The sequence below is a fragment of the Gorilla gorilla genome, chromosome 7 (genome assembly GCF_029281585.2).
Source record: "Gorilla gorilla gorilla isolate KB3781 chromosome 7, NHGRI_mGorGor1-v2.1_pri, whole genome shotgun sequence".
Lineage (NCBI taxonomy): Eukaryota > Metazoa > Chordata > Mammalia > Primates > Hominidae > Gorilla > Gorilla gorilla.
Genome location: NC_073231.2, coordinates 34,801,703 through 34,814,890, shown reverse-complemented (window position 1 = coordinate 34,814,890; position 13,188 = coordinate 34,801,703). Strand labels below are relative to the sequence as shown.

At 42.7% G+C, this 13,188-nt stretch overlaps 1 protein-coding gene across 2 annotated transcripts in view; it reads left to right on the top strand.

The window, feature by feature from the left end:
* The window catches only part of GTF2E2 (general transcription factor IIE subunit 2), a 102,213-nt gene extending 89,025 nt beyond the window's left edge, over positions 1 to 13,188 (top strand). For both annotated transcript variants that reach the window (XM_055348345.1, XM_019032324.3), the window contains 2 exons: positions 11,315 to 11,430; positions 12,674 to 13,188. In XM_055348345.1, the coding sequence (XP_055204320.1) occupies positions 11,315 to 11,430; positions 12,674 to 12,790 (233 nt within the window). In that variant the 3' untranslated portion in view covers positions 12,791 to 13,188. The remainder of the gene's footprint in view (positions 1 to 11,314; positions 11,431 to 12,673) is intronic.

Genomic DNA, 13,188 nt, shown 5'->3' with positions numbered 1-13,188 from the left:
GAGGAATTGTCATACTATTTTGCAAAGCAGCTACATTAATTTACATTCTCACCAGCAACTTAGGAAGGTTCTGCTTTCCCTACACCCTTGCCAACACTGATTTTAGCCATCCTGGTGGATGTGAAGTGTTACTGTGATTTTGATTTGCATTTCCCTAATGACTAATGATGTTGAACATCTTTTTATGTGCTGATTGGCCATTTTATATTTTATTTTATTTTTATTTTTATTTTTTACTGTAGAAACAGGGTCTCACTCTGTTTCCTGGGCTTGAGTGCAGTGATGCGATCATAACTCATTGCAGCCTCAAGCTCTTAGGGTCATGCAATCCTCCCTTCTCAGCCTCCTGAGTAGCTAGGGCAACAGGTGTGCCACGGTACCTGGGTAGTATTTTAATTTTTTATAGAGGCAGGGTCTTAACTCTGTTGCCCAGGCTGACCTTGAACTCCTGGCCTCAAGTAATCCTCCTGCCGTGGCCTTTCAAAGTGCTGGAATTATAGGTGTGAACCACCACATCCGGTCCATCTGTATATTTCATTTGGCAAAATGTGTATTGAAATCCTTTGTCCATTTAAAAAATTGTTTTGTGCTTTTATTACAGAGCTGTAAGAATTCTTTATTCTGGTTACAAGGCCATTGTGAGATACATGCTTTACAGATATTTTTTTCCATTCTGTGGGTTGTCTTTTCACTTTCTTGATGGTGTCTTATTAGGTATAAAAGTTCTTAATTTTGGGCCAGGCGCAGTGGCTCACACCTGTAATCCCAGCACTTTGAGAGGCCGAGGCAGGTGGATCATCCGAGGTTAGGAGTTCGAGACCAGCTTGGCCAACATGGCAAAACCCTGTCTCTACTAAAAATACAAAAATTAGCTGGGCATGGTGGTCTCCATCTGTAATCCCAGCTACTCGGGAGGCTGAGGCAGGAGGATCACTTGAACCTGGGAGGGTGAGGTTGTAGTGAGCTGAGATTGCTCCACTGCACTCCAGCCTGGGTGGCAGAGTGCAACTCTGTCTCAAAAAAAAAAAAATGTTTTTAATTTCAATCAAGTCCTTTATCTTTATTTCTTTTGCTGCTTGTGCTTTTGGTGTCATGTCTAAACCATTGCCTAATCCAAGGTCATGAAGATTTACTTCTGTTTTTTCCTCTAGGGGTTAGAGTTTTTTCCTCTAGGAGTTAGAGTTTTTGTTTATGGTGTGAGACATGGGTCCAGTGTCCTTTAGAAAGCTAAATAGTAGGTATAGATCTCTACATTGTAATATATACTACTGTATAACCCAGCCATCCCACTCTTGGGTGTTAACCCAAATTCACATTAAATTCATGGGTATTTATACTGGCTTTCTTCCTAACCACCAACAATTGGAAACAACTCACATCCTTTAACTGTCCCTTAACTTCCCCTTAACTGTGGCACATACTTACAGTGGAATACAACTCAGCAATGAAAAGGAACAAAGGACTGACATTCCAACAACATGGATGAATCTCAGAGGCATCATGCCTCATGAGGGAAGCCAGATTCGAAAGGGACATGCTGTGTGATTTTATTTATATGTTTATGATATTCCTGGGAAACAACCATAGAAACAGATCAGGGGCTGCCCGTGGAGAGAGTGACTGCAGAGGAGCATAGGGTGATTTGCAGTTGTGGAACTGTCTGTATCATTATCATGGTGGTGTTAGCATGACCATATGCTTGTCAAAACTTCAGGAATTGTACAATAAAATGTGCAGGATTTTAATTTTCATAAATTATACCTTAGTAAAATAAAAGGACAATTTAAAGTAGTTGTTCAAAAGAATATGGTGTTTATCCCATTGTAAAGCAGTTTTCAAGGTAAAGAGTTAGCCCACGGCTTCTCCCCTTCTTGTTTTGGTGTCTGGTGTTTATCCCGAGTAAAAAGTGCAGTTGCTCAGTGTAGATTTCAGCAGGATCACCAAGAACAGCAAGTGCTGCCAAGTTCTTCTCATTCTGTCCAGCCTCTGCTGCACAGATTTGGGCAGACGATGCCTGTTCTTTACAGATGTCCAGATAGCAGGTCATACTGTGGTAGTGACAGAATTCTCAAGAAATACTTGTTGAAATGTTGAGGATGAAGTGGCACTTGTCTTTATAATCCTGCCTGCTTAAGTTATACTTAAAATTTATTTTTTATTTTTAAGACAGCGTCTTGCTCTGTTGCTCAGGCTGGAATGTAATGGCACAGTCATAGCTCACTGCAGCCTTGAACTCCCCTGGACTCAAGCCATCCTCCCACCTCAGTCTCTTAGCTGGGACTACAGGCATATGCCTCCATGTCTGGCCAATTTATTATTTAAAAAATTTTTTTGGTAGAGATGGACGTCTCACTTTTGCCCAGACTGGTCTTGAACTTCTGGCTTCAAGTGATCCTCCCACCTTGGCCTCCCAAAGTACTGGGATTACAGGTGTGAGTCATTGCACTGCGCCAATACTTTTTTCTTTTTTTTTTGAGGTGGAGTCTCGCTTTGTCAGCAGGCTTGAGTGCAGTAGTGCGATCTTGGTTACTGCAACCTCTGCCTCCTGGATTCAAGCGATTCTCCTGCCTCAGCCTCCTGAGTAGCTGTGATTACAGGCGTGTGCCACCATGCCCGGATAATTTTATTTGCATTTTTAGTAGAGATGGGGTTTCACCATGTTGGTCAGGCTGGTCTCAAACTCCTGACCTCGTGATCCGCCTGCCTCAGCCTCCAAAAGTGCTGGGATTACAGGCGTGAGCCACTGTGCCCGGCCAGGCCAGTACTTTTTTAAAAAGAAAATTTTCAAGCAGTGTGTATTAGTTTCCTGTTGCTGCTGTAAGATGTTACTACAAACTTCATGGCTTAAAACAACACAAACGTATTATCTTACTGTTCTGGAGGTCAGAAGTCTTAAATGGGTAAGGAGGGCTGCACTTCTGGAAACTCATGGGAAGAATTCGTTTCCTTGCCTTTTCAGCTTCCAGAGGCTGCCCAGATTTCTTGGCTTGTGTCCCAGCATCACTCTGACCTCTGCTTCCGCCTTGACTCAGGCTCTCTTGCCTGCCTCTTTCCTTTATAAGGACCCTTGTGATTACATTAGGTCTGCTCAAATAATCCAGGATAACCTGCCTTTCAAGATTCCTTTTTCTTTGGACCAACACCTCCTCATTCCCCTTCTCCTAGCCTCTAGTAGCCATCATTCTACTCTCTGCTTCTGTTGAGTTCTGATTGTTTTAGATTGCACGTAGAGGTGAAAACATGCGGTTTTTGTCATTTGGTGCCTGGCTTATTTCATTTAACAGTGTCCTCCAGGTTTATTCATGTTGTTGCAAATGACAGAATTCATTTCTTTTTTAAGGCTAATAGAATTCCATTGTGTGTATATATATTATATTTTTGTTATCCGTTCATCTGTTGATAGACACTTAGACTGAGTCTTTATCTTGACTGTTGTAAATAATGCTGCAGTGAACGTGCAAGTGCAAGCATCTCCTCAACATACTAAGTTCAAGTCGTTAGAATAAATATCCAGAAGTGGGATTGGTGGATCAAATGATAATCTAGTTATTAGTTTTTTGGGGGGACTCCATACAGTTTTCCATAATGGCTACACCAATTTACATTTCCACCAACAGTGTACAGGTGTTCCCTCTGCTACATCCTCATCAGTGCATGTTATCTTTTGTCTTTTTGAGGATAACCATTCTCACAGGTGTGAAGTGATGGCTCATTGTACTTCTCTTTCTCCTTTTTCCTTTAAGTCTCTGCCCCAGTTGGAAATCATTGTGGTTTTGATTTGTGTTTCCCTAATGATTAGCAATGATGAGCAATATATCTGTTGGTCATTTGTGTGGTTTTTTTTTTTTTTTTTTTTTTTAAGATGGAGTCTTGCTCTGTCGCCCAGGCTGGAGTGCAGTGGCGTGGTCTTGGCTCATTGCAACCTCCATATCTTGGGTTCAAGCAATTCTCCTGCCTCAGCCTCCCAAGTAGCTGGAATTACAGGTGCCCGCCACCACGCCCAGCTGAGTTTGTATTTTTAGTAGAGATGGGGTTTTGCCATGGTGGCCAGGCTGGTCTCGAACTCCTGACCTTAGGTGATCCACATGCCTTGGCCTCCCAAAGTGCTGGGATTATAGGCATGAGCCACTGTGCCTGGCCTCATTTGTATATCTTCTTTTGAGAAATGTCTGAATATTTCTGACATTTCAGGATTTCTGAATTTTCAGACAATATTCAGATCTTTTGCCAATTTTTAAATCAGGTTATTTTTTTTTTTTGCTATTATTTTGAGTTCCATATATATGGAAAATATATATAATTTTTTTTTCTTTTTTGGAGGCAGCGTCTCATTTTGTTGCCCAGATTGTAATGCAGCAGCATGATATCAGCTAACTGCAGCCTCCACCTCCCAGGCTGAAGTGATCCTGTCATCTTAGCCTCCTGAGTAGCTGGGACTGCAGATATGCACCACCAAACTTGGCTAATCTTAAAACATTTTTTGTAGAGATGAGGTCTCACTATATTGCCCAGGCTGGTCTCGAACTCCTAGGCTCAAGCAATCTTCCTGCCTCGGCCTCCCAAAGTGCTGGGATTATAGGCATGAGTTGTGGCACCTGCCCTATATTTTGTATATTAAACCCATATTAGATGTATTGCTTGCAAATATATTCTCCCAGTTTGTAGGTTGTCTCTTCACTCTGTTTACTTTGCCATGCTGAAGCTTTTTGGTTTGTTGTAATCCCAGTTGTCTATGTTTGCTTTTGTTGCCTGAACTTTTGGGGTCAAATCCAAAAAATGATTGCCCTGACCAGTGTTATGTTGTTTTCCCTGTGTTTTCTTGTAGTATTTTCACAGGTTCAGGTCTTATGTTTAAGTCTTCAATCCATTTTGAGTTGATTTTTCTATATGGTGTGAGACAGTGGTCTCATTTCATTCTCCTGCATGTGGATATTCAGTTTTCCCGACACCCTTTATTGAAGAGACTGTCCTTTTCCCATTGTGTGTTCTTGGCAACTTTGTCAAAGATCAGCTGATTGTAAATGCATGGGTTCATTACTGGGCTTTTGTTTATGCCAGTCCCATGCTGTTTTGATTACCGTAGCATTGTTGTAATATAGTTTGAAGTAGTGTGGTACCTCTAGTTTTGTTTGTTTCGCTCAAGATTGCCTTGGCTATTCAGTTTTTTTGTGTGTTTCCATTAGACTTTTAGAATTATTTTTTCTATTTATGTGAAAAATGACATTGGAATTTTTATAGGGATTGCATTGAATCTGTGGATCACTTTGGATAGTATGGACATTTTAACAGTATTAATTCTTCCAATTCAGAATCCAAATCTTGAGATCTCCTCATCTCAAGATTCTTAGTCACCAAAGTCTCTTTTATGGTAATGTATTCACAGGTTCTGGGGATTACGTTGTGGACATCTTGGGTGGGGGTGCATTTTTCTGTGTAGCACACGAGAAATTATTTTGATGGTGTCTCAAATGTAAGATCACTAGAAGATGAGGTAAATCGAGAAATGTCCTATTTTCTGGAACTGCAAAGTGGATATAATGACACTTTTGAGGATAAAAAGTCACGTTAATAACACGAGTTGTTAAAGGAAAAGGGAGGAAGGCATGGCGTGTTGCTCGTTGAGATTCTGCATTCGGTTTTGTTGTTGTTGTTGTTTTAGAGACAGGGTCTCTCTTTGTCTCCCAGGCTGGAGTGCAGTGGCACAATTGTAGCTTACAACGTCAAACTGGGTTCAAGCTGTCTTCCCACCTCAGTCTCCTGAGTAGCTGGGACTACAAGTGAACACCACCATGCCCAGCTTGTTTTTTAAATTTTTGAGATGGGGTCTCTATATATTGCCCAGGCTGGCCTTGAGCTCCTGGGTTCAAGCAGTCCTCCCACCTCCATCTCCCTAAGCTCTGGAATTACAGGCATGAGCCACTGGGCCTGGCCTTTTTTTTTTTTTTTTTTTAAAGGGCAAAGATGTACCTTAATGCTAACACTAGAACACCATAGCCTAATGTGGGGCTGAGAAAAAGTGGCAAGTGCGTGAATTATTAGTAAATATGATCCTCCTTATTTTTAGGTTATTTCTTTAAAATTTTACACTAGCAATACACAAATATTTCTGCATATTATTAATAAAACCTTTGTTAAGTCTGCAGGCAAAAAAATGAAAATTCTCTAAGCAAACTGTATTCTTTTCTCTGGGGATACCTATTGGTGTGTATTTTCCACATCTTTACGATGTATTTAATATGTATGTGTTTTTGCTTTTTAAGAAATTTTTAGAAGTTTTGTTTCTTCTACTTTACATAAATGAGATCACTTTGTGTCTAGTAGCTGATCCTCTTCTTAAATGTTTTATATTGCCTTTATTAAAGACACCAGCACCCAGAAAATTATGATGGGTGTTAGATGGTGATGATAACAGTAATAGGTGTAGATAATGCTGTTTCATTTGCAGGCATTATTTTCGGTGCTTTATTAACTCCTCTAATCCTCACTATTCTATGAGGCAGGTATTATTATTACTATTATCATTATTATTATTATTGAGACGGAGTTTCACTCTTGTTGCCCAGGCTGGAGTGCAATGGCGTGATCTCGGCTCACCACAACCTCTGCCTTCTGGACTCAAGCGATTCTCCTTCCTCAGCCTCCCAAGTAGCTGGGACTACAGGCATGTGCCACCACGCCTGGCTAATTTTGTATTTTTAATAGAGATGGGATTTCTCCATGTTGGTCAGGCTGGTCTCGAACTCCCGACCTCAGGTGATCCGCCTGCCTTGGCCTCCTAAAGTGCTTGGATTACAGAGCCACCACGCTCGGCGAGGCAGGTATTATTATTATCCTGACTTTACAGATGAAGAAATGGAGGCAGAAAAATTAAGATGTTTGCACCACTTTGTGCAGGAAATGTGGTAACTGAGGTCACAGCCAGGCCATCTGGCTCTGAGGCCTGCACCACACTGTTGTGCTACTTTTGCATTTACGGGAAAGGGCTAAGCACAGACAAAATGTGAGTGCGTTATTTGGGAATTTTAAGCAAAGCCTCATTGGTAAGTTGGCTCATTTTCTTCCCTTCTATGGCAGTTACACAGTTTTTTATTCTTAACTCATGTGGGACAAGGAAGGGTCTTTTGAAATGAAAGGATCAAATCTGAGCTTTTAAATTCTAGTCTGTTTTCTCCTCTTTTCTGCTAAGAGAGTAGATTTCTAAATCAGTTCTGATTTTATTTACCCTTACAGTTTAGAGTGTGCCTGACTTTCATGATACTTGGCTGTCTTCTGCCATAATAAAGTGTCTGCCTTCAAATTTGATGTCCCTTGATCATTTTGTTTTCAAAAAAGAGATTGCTATTTTAAAAAACCCAAAATATGTAGATCTTGGTTTTTAAATACCATTCTATAATAAAACAAGTCAGGAATCCTTGAAGAAATGATTGATTCCAAATGAGGGGAAGTACAAGATGAGCCTGGAACATCTTTTAGTACCACCAGAAAGTGAGAGAAAGAAGAAAAACTGGAGGAAAAAAAAAAAAAAGGAAGCAAGTCAGGGATATAGGAACCAACATGAAGGAAATCTTAGTGATTAGAGCTGGGATGTTTGAACCACAAAATAAATACTGATCGTCGGCTGGGCACGGTGGCTCACGCCTGTAATCCCAGCACTTTGGGAGGCTGAGGCAGGCAGATCACAAGGTCAGGAGATCGAGACCATCCTGGATAACACGGTGAAACCCTGTCTCTACTAAAAAATACAAAAAGTTAGCTGGGCGTGGTGGCTGGCGCCTGTAGTCCCAGCTACTCGGGAGGCTGAGACAGGAGAATGGCGTGAACCCGGGAGGTGGAGCTTGCAGTGAGCTGAGATCGCACCACTGCACTCCAGCTTGGGTGACAGTGCGAGACTCCATCTCAAAATAAATAAATAAAATAAATAAATAAATAAATACTGATCGTCATGGATTATCTGTGTAATAAATATGTAGATATAAATCTGTACAGTAATATCCATGAGTCTGCTAAATTAAATAATTGAAAAACAAGTTGGAGGTTGGGCACAGTGGCTCAGGCTGGTAATCCCAGTACTTTGGGAGGCCAAGGCAGGTGTATCGCTTGAGTCTAGACGTTCGAGACCAGCCTTGGCAACATGATGAAACCCTGTCTCTACTAAAAATACAAAAGTTAGCCTGGTGTGGTGGTGTGTGCCTGTAGTCCCAGCCACTTGGGAGGCTGAGGGAGGAAGATTGATTGAGCCCAGGAAGTTGAGGCTTCAGTGAGCCAAGATTGTGCCACTGCACTCCAGCCTAGGTGACAAAGTGAGACCCTGTCTCAACAAACAAACAGTGAACTGAAGAAAGAGCAGCTCTTTGTGTTTTTTGTTTTGTTTTGTTTTTTGAGATGGAGTCTCGCTGTGTTACCCAGGCTGGAGTACAGTGGCACAATCTCAGCTCACTGCACCCTCCGCCTCCCAGGTTCAAGTGATTTTCCTGCCTCAGCCTCCTGAGTAGCTGGGCTTACAGGTACCCACTGCCATGCCCAGCTAATTTTTGTATTTTTAGTAGAGACACAGTTTCGCCATGTTGGCCAGGCTGGTCTTGAACTCCTGACCTTGAATGATCCACCCTCCTTGGCCTCCCAAAGTGCTGGGATTACAGGCATGAGCCACTGTGCCCAGCCTATTATAGTAGAATTCTAATTAGTACATATGGAAGGAATGATGGAAATAATTTGTCAGTAGTTACTTACAAGTAGTCATTTTTGTAGGTAAGCGCTACCAATGGATGCTATTATAAAATTAGTGATAATATGAGAAACGGTATTTATATAGTCTGAAAATATCTCTCCATTAATTATTAACTACAAAGGAAAAACTGATAGCTTCATGACAGAGAAACCTGAGAGATAACACCTTGCCTGATGGTCAGCGTTTACCGGGTCCATGTTGACACTATGTAGCTTGCTACTGTGCCCCAAGAAGGGCACAAGCTCGTTACTGTGTTGTTCTTGCCAGAATTGCATAACCTCAATCTAGTAATGAGGAAATACTAGACAAACCCAAATGGAAGATTCTGTAAAACAACTGACCAGTGGGGAAACAAAGACTGGCCACACTTAGAGAATGGAGGAGACCAAAGAGATGTGACAGGCAGGATCCTGGGCCAAGAAAAGAGCATCAGTGAAGTTGAAGTTTCACTTCAAACTTGTGAAGTTTCAGTAAGGCCTGTTGATGAATTAATAGTAATATGTCCATGTTAGTTTCAATAATTATACAGTTATGTAAGGTGTTAACATTAGGGGAAGCTGGATAAAGGGCATATAGGAACTCTGTGTACTCATTTTGTAACCCTTTTGTTAGTGTAAAATTATTTTTTAAAAGTCTAAAAAATGTAAAAAGAAAAATATAGGCCAGACATGGTGGCTCGACACCTGTAATCCCAGCACTTCGGGAGGCCGAGGCAGATGGATTGCCTGAGCTCAGGAGTTTGAGCCCAGCCTGGGCAACATGGTAAAACCTCATCTCTACACAAACCCCCCCCCCCAGAAACAACTTAGCTGGACATGGTGGTGTGTACCTTGGTCCCAGCTCCTCAGGAGGCTGAGGTGGGAGGATTGCTTAAGCCCAGGAGGTGGAGGTTATAGTGAGCTGAGATTGCGCCACTGCTTTCCAGTTTGGGCAACAGAACTAGACCCTATCTCAAAAATAAATAAATTTTAAAAAAAGAAAACAGTCTGTCTTGTCTAGGGTGTAGTAGACAATGATGGTATTTCATACATTCGGTAGTCAAATCGTTGAAGTCTTGTCTAGGCTGTAGTAGACAGTGATGGTGTTTCATACATTCAGTAATCAAATCACTGAGGACCTGTCATGTGCTAGGTACAGTGCCGACTGTCATGGAAACGAGATGGAAATATGCCGACTATCATGGAAACAAGATGGAAATAGAGCTCCCTGCTCTCAAGGAGCTTAGAGAGGCCGAGACAATCATGCACACAGTTGTTATCAGTTAGGTCATGTCCATAATGTGTGCAGATGAACGTTCAGTGGGTGTGTAGTAGAAAGAACCCCTAATGTATCTATGGAAATTAAAAAATCTTATTTAGAGACATTTTGGATTTAAATAGCTTTATGCTCAGGTTGAATTCTTTGTAGTAGATTTTGCCACTTTTGCCATTGGTCACCTGCAGTGAAAAGCTTCAGGGTAGGTGGCAGTAAACAGATTTCCATGGTATCACCAGAGTCCTGCCTGTGTGGGCATCATTTACTTTATGCAGCGTGTACTGAAATGAGAGAGAAAGGGGGAAGGAAGGAAAAGGGGAAAAGGAAAGAAATCTGGCCTAGCACAGTATCAGATGCCTACTTCATTTATCATTTGTAGATGGACCGTGGGAAGTTCTTGGCTCTGGAAGAAAAGGAGGGCAGCGCTGGGTGAGGGTCTGGGGTGGGAAGAAAGGAAGGGAAGGTGCATACCCTCAGTGCATGGGGCAATTGTGAGTGTGAGGCTCTGTGAAGCCTCGGGGCTCAGAGAGCTTTTCCTTTTTTCATTCCTGAGCGTGTAAGTCTTAGGATTTTGTGTCTGAAAGTAGCTTCTGATAATTAAGTGAAACCAGTGATCAGAACCTGTCTTCAGGAGCAGAATGTAAGATGTAAATAATGTTCATTTGGAATACTTCCCAATTGTGGTCTCTCTTGGTTGCAAAAATAGTGATGTGGCAGAGGGACTACAGGTTTCTGAAGACAAGATGCAGGCAGGACTGTCGCCTTTCTCCTTGTATTACAGAGAGGAGGTGAGACAGTGTTTCTATTTCAGCCATCCCCCCTTTCCCTTTCATGCCTCCTTAGTCACCAGTTCCCAGGTTATTTGATTTCAAAAGTCTTTTTTGCAGATAAATTGTTGAATAACCTCATTTCCATGTGAAACTTCGGTTCCCGTCTCCCTACACGTTTCTTATTTTCTGTTATCAATGAGAGAGGAATGAGTGTATCATACTTAGTGGAGCTGAGCAGGAAATAAACTGTTAGCCCCAAATAGAGGAATTAAAGGAGGGTGTTGACGGCCCAGGAAAGCAGGGTGGCTTCATTGCGGCAGCCCTCATTTGCTGGCCTCAAGAAACAGCCCCACTGTCGGGGCTGTGTGGGTGCAGTTCTGTCTCCAAGCCTTTCCCTGCACCGTGTCCCGCATGTGGATGTTCTGCCCTGACTTGTTTCATGATGACACATCAGATGTGCTCATTTGGATCCAGAGGAGATAACACTGAAGCCTGGATTTTGAACGAGATGCTATAGTTTGTAAAAATGGATTGTAAAATAACTAGTGTCTGTTTGATACAGAATTTCAGAAACTGTGGAGGAGTGTCACTGTAGATTCCATGGACGAGGAGAAAATTGAAGAATATCTGAAGCGACAGGGTATTTCTTCCATGCAGGAATCTGGACCAAAGAAAGTGGTGCGTAATCTCTAGCAAAGCAGCTTAATCCCCTGCCCTGGGAACTGTTAGCCTGCTCCGCTTTCTGCCCTCTGAAGAGCTGGGAGTCGTTCCCCTGCCATTGTTTCTCAGTGTCCGCAGCCCAGGTCACATCTGAGGTATTGCAGGCCTGCAGACCCGCCCTCGGTGCTGCTCCAGGCCTGTGAGTGCCTTTCTACACCCAGCTCCTCCCAAGCAGTCCTGCTCTTGAGGTATAGCCATATGGAACCTTCCAGGGCCTGTGTGTTCCCCATTCTCCCACTCTAAGCTGCTACAAGCCCTTCTCCCTATTCTTAAAGGGAGGCTGCGCCTTGATCTGCACAACCTTTCAGACTTGAACGGGGCCCTCCCCTGCTCCGTGAGCCTCGCCGTCCTGGTGCCTGGTTCTGCCATAGTAACTTTCAGGTCCTCTAGGAACCAGATATTTTTGTCCGTATAGTCTCTAAGTCCTGCTCACAGGGGATGTTAGTAATTAAATGATGACTTTTACATTGCTTTGCACCAGCAAATAAAATCTGTAGTCTAAGAACAAAGCCCGGGGGGATGATTCACCAGCACCCTTGTTAGCAGTGCTGTGCTCCTCCCCCCTTTCCTTGTCCACCGTCATGCTTCATAGCTTGTCACCTGTGTCTTTCTGGGGTGTGGGGTGGGCATGTGTGTTTGGTGAATTTTTAGGACTCACCTAAAGGGAAGCTTTATTGTCAATCTCTTTCCACAAATGAGTGTAATTGCAGCCCTCCATGATTTCCTATTATTGTCTCATTTGTTAATTTTTTTCATCATGTGATGCTAATATTTCAAGTATATAGAAAAGAATAGAGAATATTACAGACCTTCATGTGCCCCTCCTTTCTCAGGATTTTGCCATATTTTCTTCAGATCTTTTTAAAATCGGTAATGGTGGATACGTTTTTAAACCTGATGACAGAGACAGAGCTGAAGGGCTTCATCGTCCCTTTTGTTTGACTTAGTGCCTAGAACCATTTTGGCAGGTTTTTGTGCCTGCTCCTTCATTCCCGATGGCGTCTGCATCTCAGGGGAACAGAGGCCCGGGGTCTGGTCAGGGCGTGTGCTGTGCCCCATGTGTGCTGCTGGGTGGCAGAGCAGGAGAAGGGTCCGAACCTGGCATCCTCAGCCACTGGCATCTGGGCATGCTCAGAACATCCTGGCCACACCACCCCTCAGAGCAGCTGTTGTTTCTAATTGTTTTTACCTTTTCCTTTAGGCCCCTATTCAGAGAAGGAAAAAGCCTGCTTCACAGAAAAAGCGACGCTTTAAGACTCATAACGAACACTTGGCTGGAGTGCTGAAGGATTACTCTGACATTACTTCCAGCAAATAGGGAACAGTTTTGCCCTGGAACAGAGTTACAGATACACAATCAAGAGTGTTCTTGCTGATGCTCGGGGTCTGAAGACTGTCTTCCTATCTGCTGCTTGCGGCTGAGGAGAGGAGCAGTTCAGTTTACAAAACAAGTGCAAATTACCAAACTCAAAGCTTATTTGAGTAGAATGGGCTCATGGGCAATGTGATGTTCCCTGTTAACCTTCTGTTACTCCCTGGGAGAAAGGCGCTGAGCGTGGCATGCAGGTGTCTTTGCTGTGTTTTTCTCCACTTCTAAATGGTTCCTGGTTCCTTTCTTCCTCGTTTGTTACTTTAGAGCAAGTTTGCCCATAGTCTTGAATGCAGTATTTGTTTATTCCAAAAGAACATATTTATAATAAAATCACTGTAGAAGGA